Here is a 19,894-nt window from a genome sequence, read left to right as displayed (position 1 = left end):
GCTCACCAGCCATGAGCCTGGCTTCTGGCTGAGCGGCGCTCCCCCTGTGAGAGAGCGCACTGACCACCAGGGGGCAGCTTCTGCATTGAGCATCTGCCCCCCTGGTGGTCAATGCGCGTCATAGTGACCAGTTGTTCTGCCGTTCGGTCGATTTGCATATTAGCCTTTTATTATATAGGATTATTGATTATATTCCCTGGGCTGTACTTTACATCTCTGTGACTTATTTTATTTATTTTATAACTAAGTGCAGCCACCCCCGCCGTGCTCCTCTCCTAAGGGTTCCTCTGCATGCTGTGTTACTGTGCCTGACATTTTGGGTGTGGCTTCTTCCCATATCCATGCTATGGCCTCATGGGCAACTGTAATTCAACTGCTCCCCATCGGTTCAACCCAAAGGGAATTCTGGAGCTGGGAAATGACCCTATTGTCACTTTACTGCATGTCTTCAATGTCTGTGATGCCAGTGTTTCCTTTACTCAACTGTGGGTGCCTTGGTGCAGGGACGGACCCTCCATGATTTTATTCCTAAAATATATTACAGTGCACGGCAGATGCTAGACATTAAATGAACCTTTGGTAAATTAATTCTAAGCACCATATTTTACCAGATTTAGTGGAAATGACCTGGATATAGTCACATTGCATTTTCTCAATGATCGAAACAACTGAATCACCAAGTTTAAGTTGTGGTCACTCTGCCCACCCAAACCAATTTTCCTTTCATTGTTGCAGCTGATGGGCTCAGAACGGAGGGAGATGCAGAAGCGACAGATGTCTGCAGCCCAGGAGACATCAGACTCCCTCCCGGGCCAGCACGGAGTGGGGAACCGAGGATCCAACGCTTGCTGCTTCTGCTGGTGCTGCTGTTGTAGCTGTTCATGGTGAGGTTTGGGGCTTTGAGGCCGAGGGACCCCACTGGTGCACGAATTCATGCACCAGGCCTCTAGTAACTTATATATTATACATTTGTATGTAGAGAGACTAACATGTATGGTAATGATAAACAACAAATTAAGGATGGTATTTATCTCTAGGTTGGACAGAGGGGAAATGGGATGGAAAAAGTATACAGCCAGAGATTTATCCCTGTTGATAACACACAGTAAAGTCAATTATTAAGGAAAGGTAAATGGCACTTTGTTCTCTAAGCCTTTGTATTATCTTTCTCAAAATTTTGCTTTATGGCCTTCTGGCATCTCATTTTATAAAGGAAGTCATGCAGATTGCTGTTCTCTTGGCAATAAACTAATTTTTTTCCTTTCTAGAGGATTTTTTTCCTTTTTATAACTCAAAAATTTAACAAAATGTATCTAATCAGGGGTCTTCTTTTACTGGTGAGCAACTATTTTGGCTTCTATCAACATTTTCTAATTTTACTGTAGCAATAATAACTTAACTCTGGTTTTAAAAATTGACACAAAATATGTTCTTCAGTTTTTTAAAAAAATACATTGTCTCCTTAAATATTTCTACTTTTTAAAAAATGAGACATGGAAAAATGTCAAAGCTTAAATAAATATTGCTTATTTAGTTCACAAAGGAATTTCCAGTTCTTTTAGGAATATTGTATCAAATTCATCCTTCACTTTCTCTTTGCTTTTTCATCCCTACTGTGCAGTAATGTTTTCTGCTTACGAAAGAAGCCTTGGAAGTCAATCAGTATTAATTCTCCCACAGAGAGAACACCACCCAGATGCCTCAACATGGAAAAATTCATGTCTAAAGTCAAACTATCATTTCCCTGAAAAAGCCTAGCCATTCACTCCCTTTTGCTATTTTGCAATATGTTCATTCAGTAACAGCAGAAGAGAACAGAAAGACATTACTATTATAGTCTTAAAATCTTTGGTAGCTTATGTTACAAACTTGGCGACAGCTATATAAACAAAAGAGTAAAGATTTCCACTCAAAGTCCCTCTAAGACAGATGGTAACATACTTAAGTAGTTTTTAAAGGGTAAAGACGTGTGTGAACATCCATCTGGAAGTAATTTTAATTCTAAAAAGCCCATTGTTATCATTAAGCTTTCAGTTGACTTCCCCTACTACAACAATGAACTAGCTTTTTCTTAAAATAGCCCCCAAATTATTCAGACAATAAAACCCCAAAACAGAAGTTTTTGAAAACTCAGAATTTTGCTCAGAACCTCTTTGGAGATTGTGGGGCTTGGCCCTGCCCCTCTGTGTCCTCAATGAAGTGAAAGCAGGTCAGTCTGTGTCCCACTGCAATGCTGCAGAAGTTGTGAGAATGTGATGTCCAGAGGAGCCCAAGCTTGTCCCCTGAGGCATCAAAGGGGGCCTGTCTCCCAGCTGTGAGTTAGGCAAATGTCTCTGCCTCCACCTTTGGCCAAGTGAGCTGCAACAGCTCAAGGGTGCAAACTGCTCAGAGGCTGGGCTCTTTGGACAGGTGTTGTGGACAGGTGTTGTGAGCGTTGTTCTGGCTGTGGGTGAAGGGACAGTAAACACTCTGACAGGCCCTCTTGCTGTCCTGGAACTTACATCTCAGTATAATTAAAAGAGCTAATCCAGTGGAGTCACTGATTTTTTGGCAGGTACTAAAACAGATGACATTTGTCATACATAAATCTATAAATTCAATGTGTCCTAATCAAAATCCCAACGTATTTTTTGGACTAAATCTATAAATTCAATGTGTCCTAATCAAAATCCCAACGTAGTATTTTTTGGACCTTGACAAACTGATTCCAAAATTCAAATGGAAGAAAAACTAGACAAGGACAGTCAAAACCAATTTTTTTTCTAATTCACGAAAGGAACTCTACTTACCTAATGTAAAAATATATAATCAAACTATAATAATTAAAACAAAATCCAATAGCATATTAGAATAGGTAATACGAGGAAGAAATAAACCCAATGCTGGACTAGAAAAACAAACCCAGTTCGGCCAGCGTGGCTCAGTGTTTGAGCGTTAACCTATGAACCAGGAGGTCACAGTTCAATTGGGTAACTTCTTCAAGGTTTCACAGCTAGTGAAGATTGGAATATATCAGTGGGCCTCAGGACCAGGCGGCTTCCCCAGGACTTCCATCCTCCACCATGTTAATTTAAATAGTTATTATAGTTGACATACAATATTATATTAGTTTCAGGTATACAACATAGTAATTTGATGTTTATATAGCATACAAAGTCATCATCACGTTATCTAGTAACCTTCTGTCACCACCATACAAAGTTATTACAATAACCCCACTAGCATGGCTCAGTGGTTGAGTGTCCACCTATGAATCAGGAGGTCATGATTTGATTCCCCGTCATAGCACATGCCTGGGTTGTGGGCTCGATCCCCAGTAGGGGGCATGCAGAAGGCAGCCAATCAATGATTCTCTCTTCATCGGGCATGCAGGAGACAGCCAATCAATGATTCTCTCTTCATCGTTGATGATTCTATCTCTCTCTCACTCTCCCTTCCTCTCTGAAATCAATAAAAACATATTTTTTAAAACCCACAAAGTTATTACAATACTAGAAGCCTGGTGCATGAAATTCTTGCACTCCAGGGGGTCCCTCAGCCTGGTCTGCACCCTCTCGCAGTCTGGGAGCCCTTGGGTGGATATAAGTAAATTATCCTTAGCGCTGCCGTGGAGGTGGAAGAGGCTCCTGCCACTGCCCTGGTCAATGCGCATCATAGTGACCAGTTGTTCTGCCGTTCGGTCGATTTGCATATTAGCCTTTTATTATATAGGATTATTGATTATATTCCCTGGGCTGTACTTTACATCTCTGTGACTTATTTTATTTATTTTATAACTAAGTGCAGCCACCCCCGCCGTGCTCCTCTCCTAAGGGTTCCTCTGCATGCTGTGTTACTGTGCCTGACATTTTGGGTGTGGCTTCTTCCCATATCCATGCTATGGCCTCATGGGCAACTGTAATTCAACTGCTCCCCATCGGTTCAACCCAAAGGGAATTCTGGAGCTGGGAAATGACCCTATTGTCACTTTACTGCATGTCTTCAATGTCTGTGATGCCAGTGTCTCCTTTACTCAACTGTGGGTGCCTTGGTGCAGGGACCCTCCATGATTTTATTTCTAAAATATATTACAGTGCATGGCAGATGCTAGACATTAAATGAACCTTTGGTAAATTAATTCTAAGCACCATATTTTACCAGATTTAGTGGAAATGACCTGGATATAGTCACATTGCATTTTCTCAATGATCCAAACAACTGCATCACCAAGCTTAAGTTGTGGTCAGTCTGCCCACCCAAACCAATCTTGCTTTCATTGTTGCAGCTGATGGGCTCAGAACGGAGGGAGATGCAGAAGCGACAGATGTCTGCAGCCCAGGAGACATCAGACTCCCTCCCGGGCCAGCACGGAGTGGGGAACCGAGGATCCAACGCTTGCTGCTTCTGCTGGTGCTGCTGTTGTAGCTGTTCATGGTGAGGTTTGGGGCTTTGTCGTTAATGTGCTCCTGGTTGAGAAATGCTGCCTCTTGTGCCAGCTTGTGATTAATTCAATAGTGTTTTTTAAACCACTACCATATGTCTGACACCGATTTGGGTTCTGTGAAGGTCAACAACAAAAACGAGGAGGCTACATCCTAGCTCTTGAGGGACCTATATTCAAATTCCTGAAATCAGGCTGATGTTGTTAAAACACTAAAGAAGAACCTAAGGAAGTTGATGATTGAATATTAATATTTGGGCAGAAATTAAGATGGGTCTTAAAGGTTAGGGCTATGAAGTACAAAGAGCCTAGATTTTATAATCTGCTGCTTTTGCCTTATTAATTTTTTTGTTTTTTAATAAAGTGTCAAAATATAGGCTAACTTACTGGTAAAAGAAAAAACACACAATCATTGCTTAAAAAGATATACAATTTGAAAATAAAACACCTTTGACCGTTTCAGTAAATCAGTTAAAAGTCTAGAGAAATGTATATGACTTATACCTAGAAATCATAGGAACATTAGATTGCATTTCTAAAATATTGGATAAGAAAAGTGCTTAGGGCCAGCTAACTGTGTACATAACTTTAGGCAATTCAATGATCGCAAATTTATGTAGGCTTGACTACAAGTTGAACCAAGAGCTCACTATCCAGTGAAGAAGAAAAATTAATATAGGGACTGATCAAGAATAGTGACAGAATTGGGGGTGGAGTGAAGATTGAAGATGAACTGTCCAGGAAAGTTAGGTCTGCTCCGCTTCACTTGGGCTAGTGTTAATTTCCATGAAGTTCCAATCTGGTGGATGAGATGCAGCAAATGACACTCTCAGGACCGATGGAATCATGATGCTGGGTGGTGTGGCCATTCGAACCAGAGGCTAGACAGCAAGTGGGAATATGGGGAGACAGGACTGACAAGAGCTAAGCAGTCTGACATTCAAGGTAAAACTTCATCCTCAAGTAGAATCTAGAGGACCAGCAGGAAACTGGAGGAGTGGCACACATTGTCACACCCTACACACGTGACTGTTCGGTGGAGAAAATACCCACGTAGGGAGGGTTATACTGCGTTGAACAAAGAATGCAAATGAAGAATTTCAGGAGATAAATTTAAAAAATGACTAAAAGAAAAATTATCAAATGAAATAAAACAGAAAATATAACCCACTTGTGCTTCTACTAACAAGGATCAGATATATGGAAGTTAAATATATACCCTCTAGCCCTGGCCAATGTGGCTCAGTTGGTTAAAGCATCATCCTGTGCACTGGAGATTAGGTTAGATTCTCGGTCAGGGCACATACCCAGGTTGCAGGTTTGATCCCCAGTCTGGGTGCATATGGAAGGTAACCAATCAATGTTTCTCTCTCTCTCCTCCCTTCCTTTCTCTCTCTAGAATCAATGAAAAACATATCCTTGGGTGAAAAAAACATAAAACAACCTCTAAAGGGCTGTACTTTACATCTCTGTGACTTATTTTATTTATTTTATAACTAAGTGCAGCCACCCCCGCCGTGCTCCTCTCCTAAGGGTTCCTCTGCATGCTGTGTTACTGTGCCTGACATTTTGGGTGTGGCTTCTTCCCATATCCATGCTATGGCCTCATGGGCAACTGTAATTCAACTGCTCCCCATCGGTTCAACCCAAAGGGAATTCTGGAGCTGGGAAATGACCCTATTGTCACTTTACTGCATGTCTTCAATGTCTGTGATGCCAGTGTCTCCTTTACTCAACTGTGGGTGCCTTGGTGCAGGGACCCTCCATGATTTTATTTCTAAAATATATTACAGTGCATGGCAGATGCTAGACATTAAATGAACCTTTGGTAAATTAATTCTAAGCACCATATTTTACCAGATTTAGTGGAAATGACCTGGATATAGTCACATTGCATTTTCTCAATGATCCAAACAACTGCATCACCAAGCTTAAGTTGTGGTCAGTCTGCCCACCCAAACCAATCTTGCTTTCATTGTTGCAGCTGATGGGCTCAGAACGGAGGGAGATGCAGAAGCGACAGATGTCTGCAGCCCAGGAGACATCAGACTCCCTCCCGGGCCAGCACGGAGTGGGGAACCGAGGATCCAACGCTTGCTGCTTCTGCTGGTGCTGCTGTTGTAGCTGTTCATGGTGAGGTTTGGGGCTTTGTCGTTAATGTGCTCCTGGTTGAGAAATGCTGCCTCTTGTGCCAGCTTGTGATTAATTCAATAGTGTTTTTTAAACCACTACCATATGTCTGACACCGATTTGGGTTCTGTGAAGGTCAACAACAAAAACGAGGAGGCTACATCCTAGCTCTTGAGGGACCTATATTCAAATTCCTGAAATCAGGCTGATGTTGTTAAAACACTAAAGAAGAACCTAAGGAAGTTGATGATTGAATATTAATATTTGGGCAGAAATTAAGATGGGTCTTAAAGGTTAGGGCTATGAAGTACAAAGAGCCTAGATTTTATAATCTGCTGCTTTTGCCTTATTAATTTTTTTGTTTTTTAATAAAGTGTCAAAATATAGGCTAACTTACTGGTAAAAGAAAAAACACACAATCATTGCTTAAAAAGATATACAATTTGAAAATAAAACACCTTTGACCGTTTCAGTAAATCAGTTAAAAGTCTAGAGAAATGTATATGACTTATACCTAGAAATCATAGGAACATTAGATTGCATTTCTAAAATATTGGATAAGAAAAGTGCTTAGGGCCAGCTAACTGTGTACATAACTTTAGGCAATTCAATGATCGCAAATTTATGTAGGCTTGACTACAAGTTGAACCAAGAGCTCACTATCCAGTGAAGAAGAAAAATTAATATAGGGACTGATCAAGAATAGTGACAGAATTGGGGGTGGAGTGAAGATTGAAGATGAACTGTCCAGGAAAGTTAGGTCTGCTCCGCTTCACTTGGGCTGTTAATAATTTCCATGAAGTTCCAATCTGGTGGATGAGATGCAGCAAATGACACTCTCAGGACCGATGGAATCATGATGCTGGGTGTGGCCATTCTTCGAACCAGAGGCTAGACAGCAAGTGGGAATATGGGGAGACAGGACTGACAAGAGCTAAGCAGTCTGACATTCAAGGTAAAACTTCATCCTCAAGTAGAATCTAGAGGACCAGCAGGAAACTGGAGGAGTGGCACACATTGTCACACCCTACACACGTGACTGTTCGGTGGAGAAAATACCCACGTAGGGAGGGTTATACTGCGTTGAACAAAGAATGCAAATGAAGAATTTCAGGAGATAAATTTAAAAAATGACTAAAAGAAAAATTATCAAATGAAATAAAACAGAAAATATAACCCACTTGTGCTTCTACTAACAAGGATCAGATATATGGAAGTTAAATATATACCCTCTAGCCCTGGCCAATGTGGCTCAGTTGGTTAAAGCATCATCCTGTGCACTGGAGATTAGGTTAGATTCTCGGTCAGGGCACATACCCAGGTTGCAGGTTTGATCCCCAGTCTGGGTGCATATGGAAGGTAACCAATCAATGTTTCTCTCTCTCTCCTCCCTTCCTTTCTCTCTCTAGAATCAATGAAAAACATATCCTTGGGTGAAAAAAACATAAAACAAACCTCTAAATATAAGACCCTACCCTAGAAAAACCTCACACATGTGCAAAAGGAGATGAGTATGTAGCATTAATCTGACTGAGAAAAATTGAAAATGTCTCTAAAGTTTATGAACAGGAGAATACATTGTGGTATAGTTAAACAATGCAATACTGCACAGCATTTAAATTCATGTGCTAAAAATAAATACATACATAAATAAATAAATTCATGTGCTAGAGCAGGAAAAGGCAAATTGTAAAGCAGTGCATATTGCATAATAACATTTTTACAAAGTTGAAAATATCTTTGTGTATTTATGTTTATCCTATATAATAAAAACCTAATATGCTAAGTGTCCGGTCATCCAGTCAGCCGTTCAACCAATCAAAGCGTAATATGCTAATGATATGCTAAGGCTGCTCAACCACTCGCTATGATGTGCACTGACCACCAGGGGGCAGACGCTCCAACCAGTAGGTTAGCTTGCTGCTGGGGTCTAGCCAATCAGGACTGAGCAAGATAGGCCAGACATGCCCTGAAGCACTCCCGGGGTCCTTTCCTGGCTGGCCCACCTCCTGCATCTCTCCCTGGCCCCAATCATGCACTGGTGGGGTGCCTCGGCCTGGCCTGTGCCCTCTTGCAATTCTGGACCCCTTGGGGGATGTCGGAGAACTGTTTTCGGCTCCATCCCGCAGGCCAGGCCGAGGGACCCCACTGGTGCACGAATTCATGCACCAGGCCTCTAGTAACTTATATATTATACATTTGTATGTAGAGAGACTAACATGTATGGTAATGATAAACAACAAATTAAGGATGGTATTTATCTCTAGGTTGGACAGAGGGGAAATGGGATGGAAAAAGTATACAGCCAGAGATTTATCCCTGTTGATAACACACAGTAAAGTCAATTATTAAGGAAAGGTAAATGGCACTTTGTTCTCTAAGCCTTTGTATTATCTTTCTCAAAATTTTGCTTTATGGCCTTCTGGCATCTCATTTTATAAAAGAAGTCATGCAGATTGCTGTTCTCTTAGCAATAAAATAATTTTTTTCCTTTCTAGAGGATTTTTTTTTCCTTTTTATAACTCAAAAATTTACCAAAATAATTTTGCTTTATGGCCTTCTGGCATCTCATTTTATAAAGGAAGTCATGCAGATTGCTGTTCTCTTGGCAATAAACTAATTTTTTTCCTTTCTAGAGGATTTTTTTCCTTTTTATAACTCAAAAATTTAACAAAATGTATCTAATCAGGGGTCTTCTTTTACTGGTGAGCAACTATTTTGGCTTCTATCAACATTTTCTAATTTTACTGTAGCAATAATAACTTAACTCTGGTTTTAAAAATTGACACAAAATATGTTCTTCAGTTTTTTAAAAAAATACATTGTCTCCTTAAATATTTCTACTTTTTAAAAAATGAGACATGGAAAAATGTCAAAGCTTAAATAAATATTGCTTATTTAGTTCACAAAGGAATTTCCAGTTCTTTTAGGAATATTGTATCAAATTCATCCTTCACTTTCTCTTTGCTTTTTCATCCCTACTGTGCAGTAATGTTTTCTGCTTACGAAAGAAGCCTTGGAAGTCAATCAGTATTAATTCTCCCACAGAGAGAACACCACCCAGATGCCTCTCAAGTTTGTTTTTGTTTTGTTTTAAGCAACCATTATTTAGTGACAGTTTTTAGCCTTGGCATCATGAAAGCAACAAGTAAGAAGAGTTTCTAATGACTTTGCATTTAAAGAAAAATAGAGCAACACACACACACAATCACTGAAAATTCTTAAGCAGATGTGTTGAAAATAGACTGAAAGGCTTGCAAAATGGTGCAAAGAGAGTTAAGGAAAGATGTAATAAAAGGAATAGAAAAGATAATATAGTAGTGATAGAAAGATAAAGTAAACTCAAAAGCAGTGATAAAATCAATTTTTATATTAATGGGAAACTAAAAGCATTCCTGCTAAAATCAAAAACAAGGTGAGGCCTGACTGGCATGGTTCAGTGGTTGAGCGTCCAACTATGAACCAGGAGGTCACGGTTCAAGCAAATACCCAGGTTTCGAGCTGGATCCCCAGTGTGGGGCATGCAGGAGGCAGCCAATCAGTGACTCTCTCTCTCATCACTGATACTTCTTTCTCTCCCTCTCCCTTCCTTTCTGAAATCAATAAAAATATATCACACAAAAAAACCCAAAAAACAAAAACAAGGTGAGGATGCCTATACCCCTACTCTTTAGCATTGTACTATAGGTATCATCAGCCAATGACATTAGACAAGAGAAAATGACTGGAGGCCTAAAAACTGGAAAATAAGAAGTAACTCTCCCTATTTGCAGATGATACGAGAATATACCTGGAAACCCCAAGAGAGTTATAGCTAAACTGATGCAAACAAAAAAGAATTCAATAAAGCCCTGGCCGGTGTGGCTCAGTTGGTTGGGCTTTGTCCTGTGCACCTGGGTATGTGCCCTAACAGGGAATCGAACCCACAACCCTTCGGTGCTTCAACCCACTGAGCCACACCAGCCAGGGCTGGCTGGGCTTCTTTTTAGGGTGATGAAAATGTTCTAAAATTAGATATTAGTGATAGCTATACAACCTTGTGATTATGCTAAAGACCACTTAATTGCACACTTTAAATAATTAGCTTTGTGATATATAAATGATGGTTTACTAAAGCTATCAAGAAAGTAATAGCCTTCATATGTACAAATAATAATCAGTTAGGAGATGAGATAGAACTGAAAATTCCATTTACAATAATAACAAAAATACTTGGAGTAAATTTACAAAGTTATGTACCAAATGTATATAAGGAAACTTGAACTCTCTTGAACAATATAGATTTTGATGATTTACTTTCCTGGTACTCTCTGGTACTTTCGTAGGTGTGCCTATCAATATATTAAACCTCCATTTTGACTGCAAACAAAGTCTGGAGAGTATATACTTGTTTTCGAGGTGCAAGAAATGAAATCAATAAATAAAAATATTTAGAGAAAAAGCAAAAGCAAAACATTCCTGATGATCTCACCTTTTTATTATTTTTTAATGGGCATGTTTTTATGAAAAGAAATATTACTCTAAATGTAAACTCTCTCTTGATTAGTGTAGACCACAGTATTATAAATGTAATTTATTTTTGCTAATACTTTATTGTCATATGGTTTTCTTAAGAAAACCAATCAGAGTCCTGTTTTGAAGAAAAGAAGTTCCACTTGGTAATCTGGAGTTCTCTTTAGAATATCTGTTAAAAAGCTTTCTTTGATAAAGAATGGTCTCAACTGACACATTAATGTCGTATTTTGTGCAGTCTCACTGTTAGAAATCAAGAACAGGGGCCCAGGAGGGCTTCCCATGAACTCAGAAGAGACGACCTTCCAACCTGGGAAGAAAGGTAAGATCTCATGTGTTCAGCTCACTAAGTTGACAGAAATGCCTACCTTATTATTTTTTTCCGCTATATGTTTTAATGAACACATAATTTCTGTAACTGCAAGTTAGCAATATCAAGTCATAACTCAGCATCACATTTTCACTGCAGATTTCCTTTTAATTCATTGTGTGACAGGGAGAAAAATCAGTTCCATCATTAATCTAATACCTACTAATCTCAAATATAAGTTGATGCTTCTTGACAAAGCGTATGATGTTATTTGATTTTTATATGGTATGCTTTTTAAAAAAGACTATAATAAAACATACACATTGGTTTTCAGGAAAATTTTAAAAGTCCATCTTTTTCTTAACTATTATACTTCCATTAATGTATTGTTTTTAAAATTTCAGAAAATGCACATAAATTACTTTCCATAATGCCAGATTTTAATATTCTCTTTTCCCACCTGTAGTATCAATTGATTTACTTTTATCTACATATTCTTAGACCTTTTCTTGGAATTTTGCCTATATAATTGCAAATATAAAACCAATATCCTAAAAGCACTGTTCAAATAGGTCTTGTATTAAATGTTTATTTTTGAGATTTATTTACTTTGAGAGAAAAAAGGGAAGTAGCCTAAAAGGTTGATTAAATATTTTTCTTCATTCTTTATCTTAGTTATTCTTATCCAGATTTTAAAAAGTCTGGGAAGCACATTAAAATCTTCCGCAACTTATGAGTTTCTTAAAACAGCCTTTATCTTGTATATTCCAGTATCATGTATTCTGTACCAAAGCTTGAGGCTGTTACATCTGAAACCACAATGCCTACATCTAGTCCTGGCTATACCCCTCCCGCCAGTGGAACCTTGAGACCTTGGGCACTTAGTAGTCACATTATGTCTCAGTTTCCTTATGTGTAAAGTGGGGGTGATAATAGTTTGTTGTTGCTAAGCCAAAGAAGGGTTGTTGTATCTGTCTCTGTTTGTAAGAACACCCCTCATAATGGAGTACATCTATAAGGATCCTATTTTCAAATAAGGTCACATCCAGAGATATTGAAGGCTAGGACTTCAACATATCTTTTTCCAGGCATAAAATTCAACCCAATAACAACTTCCTACAAAATAACACTGGAGCCAGTTGGTTTCACAGATTAGTTCCACAAAACATTTCAGGAATTGATCATTCCAAGATTACACGAGTCTCATATAATTACCCAAATGTCTAAGAGGCCAGTGTAACAGTGAAACCAAAATCAGATGAGGATAGTACAAGAATGGAAAATGAGAGATGAATCCTGCCCAGGAACTCTGAGCTGGCCACATACAGCAGCACGGGTGAATCTTAGACACTTAGTGTTGGGTGGAAAAAGCAAGCTGTAGGAGACATTTTTATAGACTTCAAAGAAAAAAAAAATAGCCCAGCCTGCATGGCTCAGTGGTTGACCTATGAACAGGGAGGTCACCGTTCAATTCCCAGTCAGGGCACCTGCCCGGGTTACAGGCTCAATCCCCAGTGTGGGGCTTGCAGGAGACAGCCAATCAATGATTCTCTCTCGTCATTGATGTTTCCATCTCTCTCTCCCTCCCCCTTCCTCTTTGAAATCAATACAAATATATTTTTTTAACTAAAAAATACATTGTTCCGGGATACATACATACATAGAAATGAGGGGGACAGGGTAATGGAAAAGAAATAATAAAGGTCATTGTTAAACAGATTGTGTTTTCTGACCTCAGTATAATGAAATGTAAGTAAAAAATCAACTGGAATAGGGCAAACCCAAAATCAAGAATAGAGGTTCCCTCAGACCTGGGGACCAGAGGGCAGTGAGTGAGTGTAGTGTCAAGGTAAGTGCAGCTCTCGGCGACGACCTGGTTCTCAAGGTAAATGGTGAATTCATGGATGCTCATTTCCGTTGTCACCCTTCATAACCTGCAGTTTTATAACTCATATTCTTTTCTCCTCTTTAAAATTCTCTTTTGAGTGTTAAAACATACTAAATAGGTACTGCCCCACTGCTATTCTGGAAGTCAGTGTGGTCAGGGCTGACTCGGGTCTGTCATGTGACTAGGGAATTTTTGCTCAGATGATTATAGGATTTTTCTTTTCCTCTATAATTTAAAAACTTTTCCAGGACATGCTTAGATATAAACAAGTATGTGCTGAGCAGTTATTGTAGCAATTTGGCTCGCCAGCCTTTGGGCAGTAGCCATGCAATCCAGCTAAACAATGTGAGAGTATCAAACTCATGTGTTTTTGCTAAAGGCTTAAGGAAACAAAAACAGCTCTTTCCCTTCCTGAAAGGTCCAAAGTGCACATTTTCATTCTCAGAGAGGAAAAAGATAGGTTTCCAGTGATGAAATCCAGATGAACTACCAGTAACATGGCTCCCTTTTGCCCTTTCTTCTGGTCTCTGCAAAGCCCAACTCCTACTCTGGAAGAGGTCAGTGCCTGGGCGCAGTCCTTCGACAAGTTGATGCTCACCCCAGCAGGAAGGAACGCTTTCCGCGAATTCCTCCGGACAGAATTCAGTGAAGACAATATGCTTTTCTGGATGGCGTGTGAGGAACTGAAAAAAGAAGCTAATAAAAGCATTATTGAGGAAAAGGCAAGGACAATATATGAAGACTACATTTCTATTCTTTCTCCTAAAGAGGTATGTACCTACCAAAAGGTTTTGTTCCAGGAACCCATGGATAAAATGAACCCTTCTGTGTTTGGTCACCTGGCAGTTAAAACTACTCCAAACATAGGAAATGACTTTACCTCCTATCCATAGTGCTGTTACCCGTTACCCTTGAACAACCCTGCTTTGTTTTGTTTTTAATGAAACATATATGACACTAGAGGCCTGGTGCACAAAATTCGTGCACAGGTAGGGTCTCCAGGCCTGGCCGTTGATCAGTGCCGACTAGGGCCTTCAGGCTGCTGGCCGGGGCCTTCTTTCCCCTCGCTGCCAGCTGCTGGCCAGGCCTTCCTTTGTTCCGTGCCACCCCCTGGTGGTCAGCACACGTCACAGTGGGCAGTCGAACTCCTGAGGGGACAATTTGCATGTTAGCCTTTTATTATATAGGATTTTATTGATTTCAGAGAGGAAGGGAGAGACAGAGAGATAGAAACATCAATAATGAGAATCATCCATCGGCTGCCTCTTGCACACCACACACAGGGGATCGAGCCCACAACCCAGGCATATGCCCTGACTTGGAATGGAACTGTGACCTTCTAGTTCATAGGTGGATGTTCAACCACTGAACCACATTGGCTGGGCAAGAATCCTGATTTTAAGTGTGCAGGTTTTTTTCCTAATAAATACAGGAGAGTACTTTAAATATATTTTCTCTTCCTTGTCATTTAATAACATTTTCTTTTCTCTACCTTACTTTATTATGAGAATATCTATAATAATAAAAGCATAATATATAAACCATACAGCCGAACGACCTTCCGGATGAAGCCAGGGCTGTGAGGGCTGAGGTAAGCTGCCACAGCTGCGAGGGCCAAGCCCCTTGCACGAATATCGTGCATTGGGCCTCTAGTCGTATATAAAACACATAACATCTAAAATATGAGCTAATCAACTATTTATGTTACCAATAAGGCTTCCAGTTAACAGTAAGCTATTAGTAAAGTTTTGGGGAGTCAAGGGTTATACATGGATTTTCACCTGCATGGGGTCAGGGTCTCTACCCCTTGTGTTGTTCAAGGGTCAAGTGTATTCTAATTCCTTTGACCATGGTCCCACAATGGGCTCCAAGTACACCCTGAAATCTGGGAAAGATTTTGTCCATTTTTCTGGAGAAAGTATCCATAACTTTCATCAGATTCTCCAAAAGGGGTAGTCTATGCATTTCACTATTAATACTGTTTAAAAATAGTATAAGCATTTCTTTAAATAAAAGTATCCCTTTATTCTGATTCAAAATCTTTTTTATAGTATCTTTATTTTAACTTATTTTTAAATTTTTATTGTTGAAAGTATTACGATGTCCCCTGGTATCTTTATTTTATTTGGTAGCATCACTAACGTGATACTGATTCTTCCAAGTTTTCCCCAGAGTGTCCTTTTTTAATATCAGAGAAATTATGAGTGAAATCAAGCAAGTTTTCATCTCTCAAGAGTTTTTGTTCTTTCAATTCCAAAATCTAGTTTGGATTGATCAAAAAACTAAGTGCCTTGTGGTTCTAGTTATAAAATCATTCATTATTTCCAAATATGTGCTAAGAATATAAAGTTAATGAAACATTGCCTCTCCTGCCAGAGAACTCTCACATAAGGGGGCAGAGTGACTTGGAGCCCTCCACCCTCACCCCCACCAATGCCTCAGGATCCTAATGGGCTGGTGCACTGAGCAATCAACAGTGGGGTGGGACAGGAATGATGGAGACACACTGAAGAGGCATTAGACGGACCCAGGGGGGGACCCAGAATCTGTTTTAAGGAGGCTTCTAGGAGCTTTTGAAGCCACTGGAATTTGAGAACCTCATTATGTGTTTAGTTTCTCTTTGGCAGGCTCAATTTTGGGGTGACTTTGGGATTTTTAAAAATATATATTTTATTGATTTTTTACAGAGAGGAAGGGAGAGGGATAGAGAGTTAGAAAAATCGATGAGAGAGAAACATCGACCAGCTGCCTCCTGCACACTCCCCACTGGGGATGTGCCCACAACCAAGGTACATGCCCTTGACCAGAATCAACCCGGGACCCTTCAGTCTGCAGGCCGATGCTCTATCCACTGAGCCAAAACGGTCAGGCATGGGTTTGGGATTTTTAAAAATCAGAACAAGCTACGGGAATTTGGGATGGATTTCCAAAGAGAAACGTATCTAATACAACTCTTATTTGTTTCTGTTCACAGGTCAGCTTAGACTCCCGAGTCAGAGAAGTCATCAACAGGAACATGGTGGAGCCATCCCAACACATATTCGATGATGCACAACTTCAGATTTACACCTTAATGCACAGAGACTCATATCCCCGATTCATGAATTCTGCTGTCTATAAAGATTTGCTCCAGTCCATATCTGAGAAATCCGTTGAAACATAGGATGTTATCAACTATATTTATTATTAATAAAATAATAAAGACTCATGGACTATGTCTAGTACAGGGAATTTAGAGGTAGCAGCCAGGGTCTTCTGCTGGTCTAATACGGGGCTATTTTAATAACAGATGCTTCCTTCCGCAGAAGGCTACATGTTCACAGTGTAAATTGCAGCCACCGTTAGTGCTACTTATGAAAAAATGGACATGGCTGTCTTAGAAAGATAGTATATTTACATTTACAATAACAGTGGCACGTTCTGAATGGCAAGGGATCCACTACAAGACTCCACCTACCTGGAGCATGGACACCCACTGGGGCACCAGGACTGCTTTTCTTCTGCGTGAGTTCAGTACCTGATTACTCTCTTCCCGAAGAAAAGACATTCAGCTGTTTCTCAACTACCCCCTCAGTCCATCAAGCTGAGTTTTGGATATTTCACTTACCAGGGCTATTACAGGACCCAAATTCCCATTTCATAAAGATGTGACCACTTGTAAAAAATGGACTTCCCCTTAATCTGAGATTATATGTATGTAATACATAGATGTGTGTGTGTATCTATCCATGGTTAATGTGAAGCACGGTGCTCTGAAGTGCATCCATCTCAATGTTTGGTAAGAGAAGTAGTGCTTAGAAAATTATTTTGTTGAAAATTTACCATTATTTTATCAGAATCTGCCAACCTAACACATGAATTTTTAAGTTCACAACTTGGTCATGTTCCTAACAAAACTTTCAAAGAAGCATATTTCCATTTTATTCTTGAAAGAAATGAGGGCATTTTCACTCTAAAAAATAAAGCACAAGTCTTAACCGGTTTGGCTCAGTGGATAGAGCGTCGGCCTACGGACTGAAGGGTCCCAGGTTCGATTCCGGTCAAGGGCATGTACCTTGGTTGCGGGCACATCCCCAGTGGGGGATATGCAGGAGGCAGCTGATCGATGTTTCTCTCTCATCGATGTTTCTAACTCTCTATCTCTCTCCCTTCCTCTCTGTAAAAAATCAATAAAATATATATTTAAAAAAAATAAAAATAAAAAATAAAGCACAAGAGTTTTACTTCAATCTTTACTTTTTTCACATACAAATACTTGGGTAATAGAAGATTAAGTAGGGATACATGCAAGGTATCTTTTAGCTCCCACACAAGGAATTTGTTTTTAAATCCCACTATTTTTATGATAGGCAAATGAAGTAACTTCATAGTTGACTGATAAAAATACTGGTCTGTAGACCTAAAAATTTTGAAGAAACCCATCACTAAAATGAATGGGAAAGACATCTAAAATGAGGTGATTGCGAAAAACACCCAAATCTGGAATGGTTTGAGTAGTGGGTTAGAAATTAATTGGCAAGAGCCCATAGCACACTTCAGCCCTAAATGAGGTGCTTTAAAAAAAAAAAGTTGATTTTTTCCCCCTCTTTTTTAGTGAGAGGGAGGGAGGAGAAAGAGAAACATCAATGTGAGAGCATAACATTCATCGACTGCCTCCTGTATAACCCTTACTGGGAATCAAGCCCACAACCCCGGCATGTGCGTGACCAGGAATCAGACCAGAAATCGAACCGGCAACTCTCCATGTATGGGATGATGTCCAACTGAGTCACACGGGCCAGGGCATAGGATGCTCTTCTCTTGGTGATCTCCCGCACTTGGCTCTTCAGCCTGACCATTTCTGAATTACTCTGTTCAAACCCCAAACCTAACCCCCTCGCCCTTATTTTCTTGGTAAACCATTTTACCTCCTACTCTATTATGACAATTGTGTCCCTAACCCCCTTCAACTTCCTGTGTAACCTATAAATATGTATAGATCAGCATCTATTCCTGCCTCCTTCAGTCCTGTTCCAGAGAATAATGTGTTTTCTCCTTTTCAAGGCATCAACCCCTTACCTAGGAGTCTCACTTTTTTCATTAGACAAAGAGGACATAATTGTGATTAAGGCATAACCCCTGCCCTCTAATAGTTTTCATTCAGGTAAGGACAGACGTGCTCATGGCATCTAAAGTACTAACTTAGTAAGTACTCTAACTATATGTAGTAAGCATTCTAACAGTGAAGAACTGAGCTACGGAAGTCTTGAAGAGCAATGGAAAGATTTTTTGTGTGTTTTTTAAACAGTAGGAGTTACCTTTTATTTTATTTTTTTAAATACATTTTTTAAAATATATTTTTATTGATTTCAGAGAGGAAGGGAGAGGGAGAGAGATAGAAACATCAGTGATGAGACAGAATTATTGGTCGGCTGTCTCCTGCACGTCCCCTACTGGGGATCGAGACCACAACTGGGGCATGTGCCCTTGACCAGAATCGAACCTGGGACCCTTCAGTCTGCAGGCCGATGCTCCATCCACTGAACCAAACCAGCTAGGGCTTTTTAAATACATTTTTATTGATTTCAGAGAGGAAGGGAGAGGGAGAGAGAGACAGAAACATCAATGATGAGAGAGAATCACTGGTTGGCTGCCTCCTGCATGCCCCCTACTGGGGATTGAGCCTAAAACCCGGGCCTGTGCCCTCGACCAGAATCAAACCCAGGACCCTTCAGTTCACAGGCCAACATTCTATCCACTGAGCCAAACTGGCTAGGACTATGGAAAAGTTTTAACAGAGGTGACAGCAAAACTAAAACCAATAGAACCAAGGGTTCAGAAAAAGAGAAGAGAAACATCCTCTGTACTACTGTTCAACACTAGCTTTTTCTTAAAACCAGCAGGCATCACTTAATTAAAACTGTACTTTAAGAACACCTTACTGGAGGAGAAACCAAGATGGCGGCATAGGTAAACACCGGAGATTGCTGCCGCGCACAACCACTTCAAAAATACAACTAAAAGACAGAACGGACATCATCCAGAACCACAGGAAGGCTGGCTGAGTGGAAATTCTACAACTAGAAGGAAAGAGAAAAGCATACCGAGACTCAGAGGAGGTGTGGTGCGGAAGTAAAATACTAAGGTGCGGAGTGCATGCGGAGCGGGCTGGCGGCTGAGGACACAGTTGTCTTTTTCAATCGGGAGGGAGTCTCAAGCTCTGCGCTCCAGTTCCGGGCGAGTCTCTGGGGACCCAGACTCATACGGGAGAAACGGGTCTGTCTGGCATCGGTTGGAACTCGAGGGCAGCTTTCTCTCGGAGGTGCTCGCAGCGATTGCTGGGACACTGAGAAGCAGGGCCTCTGAGGGCAGGACTGAGAGCAGCCATAACTGCTCGCTCCACCCTGTTGATCCCCTGGGGCCCCGCCCTGCCCAAGCCCTGCAGGGAGGCTTTTGCATATGAAAGGCCCGGCCCTTTGCAATCTGAAAATTACTTAACAAACTGCAGCTGCCCCAAGGCCCCACGGCAACTTGCATTGCTTCACAGCTGGCTTCTGCTAGGTAGCCTCAGGCAGAGGCTAGATTAGCACCTCCTTAGAGATCCAGGAGCCAGTGTGCCCAGTGGTCAGAGTGGGACCATCCAGATTGCAGCTCC

At 40.4% G+C, this 19,894-nt stretch overlaps 1 protein-coding gene across 3 annotated transcripts in view; it reads left to right on the top strand.

Moving 5' to 3' along the window:
• Nucleotides 1-17,227, top strand: part of RGS20 (regulator of G-protein signaling 20) — a 49,953-nt gene extending 32,726 nt beyond the window's left edge. For 2 of the 3 annotated variants that reach the window (XM_005857311.2, XM_014543914.1), the window contains 4 exons: nt 736-884; nt 11,301-11,384; nt 13,796-14,030; nt 16,235-17,227. In XM_005857311.2, coding sequence (XP_005857373.1) covers nt 736-884; nt 11,301-11,384; nt 13,796-14,030; nt 16,235-16,423 — 657 coding nt within the window. In that variant the 3' untranslated portion in view covers nt 16,424-17,227. Of the gene's footprint in view, nt 1-735; nt 885-6,407; nt 6,554-11,300; nt 11,385-13,795; nt 14,031-16,234 lie in introns of those variants that run through there. The other variant, XM_014543907.1, reaches the window with a different exon arrangement.
• Nucleotides 17,228-19,894: the final 2,667 nt, after the last annotated feature.

This window comes from Myotis brandtii, unplaced genomic scaffold (genome assembly GCF_000412655.1).
Source record: "Myotis brandtii unplaced genomic scaffold, ASM41265v1 scaffold1102, whole genome shotgun sequence".
Taxonomy (NCBI): domain Eukaryota; kingdom Metazoa; phylum Chordata; class Mammalia; order Chiroptera; family Vespertilionidae; genus Myotis; species Myotis brandtii.
This window is presented reverse-complemented; position numbering and strand designations above follow the sequence as displayed.